The sequence below is a fragment of the Gavialis gangeticus genome, unplaced genomic scaffold, assembly GCF_001723915.1.
Source record: "Gavialis gangeticus isolate Ggan-Ray unplaced genomic scaffold, GavGan_comp1, whole genome shotgun sequence".
Classification (NCBI taxonomy): domain Eukaryota; kingdom Metazoa; phylum Chordata; order Crocodylia; family Gavialidae; genus Gavialis; species Gavialis gangeticus.
Genome location: NW_017729024.1, coordinates 64,234,249 through 64,236,038, shown reverse-complemented (window position 1 = coordinate 64,236,038; position 1,790 = coordinate 64,234,249). Strand labels below are relative to the sequence as shown.

The 1,790-nt window shown below is 37.1% G+C and overlaps 1 protein-coding gene across 1 annotated transcript in view; it reads right to left on the bottom strand.

The window, feature by feature from the left end:
- The window catches only part of ERAP2 (endoplasmic reticulum aminopeptidase 2), a 59,602-nt gene extending 58,548 nt beyond the window's left edge, over window positions 1-1,054 (bottom strand). The window contains exon 1 of the mRNA XM_019517199.1: window positions 767-1,054. Within this exon, the coding sequence (XP_019372744.1) occupies window positions 767-886 (120 nt within the window). The 5' untranslated portion in view covers window positions 887-1,054. The remainder of the gene's footprint in view (window positions 1-766) is intronic.
- Between the last annotated feature and the right edge of the window lie 736 nt (window positions 1,055-1,790).

Below are 1,790 nucleotides of genomic sequence, written 5' to 3'. Positions count from 1 at the left end.
AAAAAAAGCTAATTAAAAAAATCAATTTGCGGTTGAAAAAATGTATTCTGTGTACTTTAAATCAAAAGATGCAAATATTGACTTGACATGGAAGATTACATAACTTCTTCCTCGAAGAAGCATTTCCCAACTAATACTGTGACTTCTTCTAGGAGTACAGAGAGGAATTTTAAACACCCACTATTCATCTCCTGAATCGGTTCTGTGAATAAATTGAAGGCTCCAGTTTCAATGCTATCTGGCTCATAATGCCTATATTCATATTTTTCTCATATTTACTACTTTTTCAAACCTACAAAAGAAGGAATTTCAACATTTACTATTAACAGTCCAAGGGGAAAAAGTTAATTCCTTAAAGCAGAAAATATGATGCTACTACAATAGAAGACATCTAAAATTAAAAATGTGTATGCTGACAAAGGACTAGCCAGGGACAAGATTCTCTTGTTTTCTGTATTACCAGGCAGTGGAATGCATTCTGCTTACAAATACACAAATTTCAATCTGAAATAACTCCATGAATCAGTTGAGTTACTCTGTCTTGAAACAGGTTTGTGTAAATGAGTCAATACATCACCCCAGAAGCTAGAGTAAAAAGGTGTCTAGTAAACAGTACTGAGTATTATTCATCACCCTCCTCCCTTCTAAGTGATTTGTTCTCTTGATGCTAATATTCACTTTTTTAAAGCTCTTTTGATTTATCCTTCAGCCTTAGCTTTTTCATTGACATCTTACTAGGCTTGCTAGGTAAGAAGTCTATAGTTACCTGATGTGCTAATTCATGGGCTATCACTTTGGTGACCCACAGTTTGTCAGCTGCTGAGGAGGTCTTGGGATCATAGAGTAGAGAAGTCTCTCTGTATGTGATGAGACCCCAGTTTTCCATAGCTCCTGACTGGAAATCAGGAACAGCAATAAGATCTAAGATTTAAAAAAAGAAGCTGTCTTATTTACTGAGTCCCCAAATTGTTTGTGGTTGTTAGATTGCTTGGTCTACATATTCTTTCCCAAACATGAAATGACTTCCATAAACTCTTACTTAGGAGATGAAAGGGAAAAACAATTGGAAATGGGATGCAAATCAACCTCAGGCTCCTCCTCTGAGAGCAAAGTGAGGATGGGAAGTAACAAGGTTGTCCTTTTATAACCTTTTTTATTAATTAATCCAATTTATCACCAAATTAACATTTAAAGATGTAGCCAGTCCCCTAAGAAGTGCTACCATAAGCCGAATAAATGTGTTCTTGTCTTCTCTTTCCTTCACTCTCTGGCAGTTCCTTGCAGTTCCTTTTTGTTTCCACTGGTATTAAGCTGATGTGTTTCTTCATCTCTAGATAATAATCCACCCCCTCCTTTTCCCTAGAAATCTGCATACTGCAAATCTCATTATCTTCCACTCATATCTGTGCTTTTACAGTTTAAATTTATTCTAAGTTTATTCATAAGTGTTAGCTCATAGAACTTGCACTTTTAATTGTACTGCAGACTAAGTGTGGGTCACAGCCCAAATCTGTTCATGACCTCAGGAGGTCATCTAGTCCAACCCCCTGCTTAAAGTAGGAACATCCCCACCTACCTGGGTCTCAAACTTAAGGATACAGATTCCATAACATTTCTCGGTACCCTGTTCCAGTGCTTTACTACCTTCCAAGTGAGAAAATTTATTCTAACATCTAACCTAAACTTTCCTTGCTGCAACTTGAGACCATTGCTTCTTGTTCTGTAATCTGCTACCACTGAGAACAGTCTAGCTTCATCTGCTTTGTAACCCCTCTTCAGGTAGTTGAAGG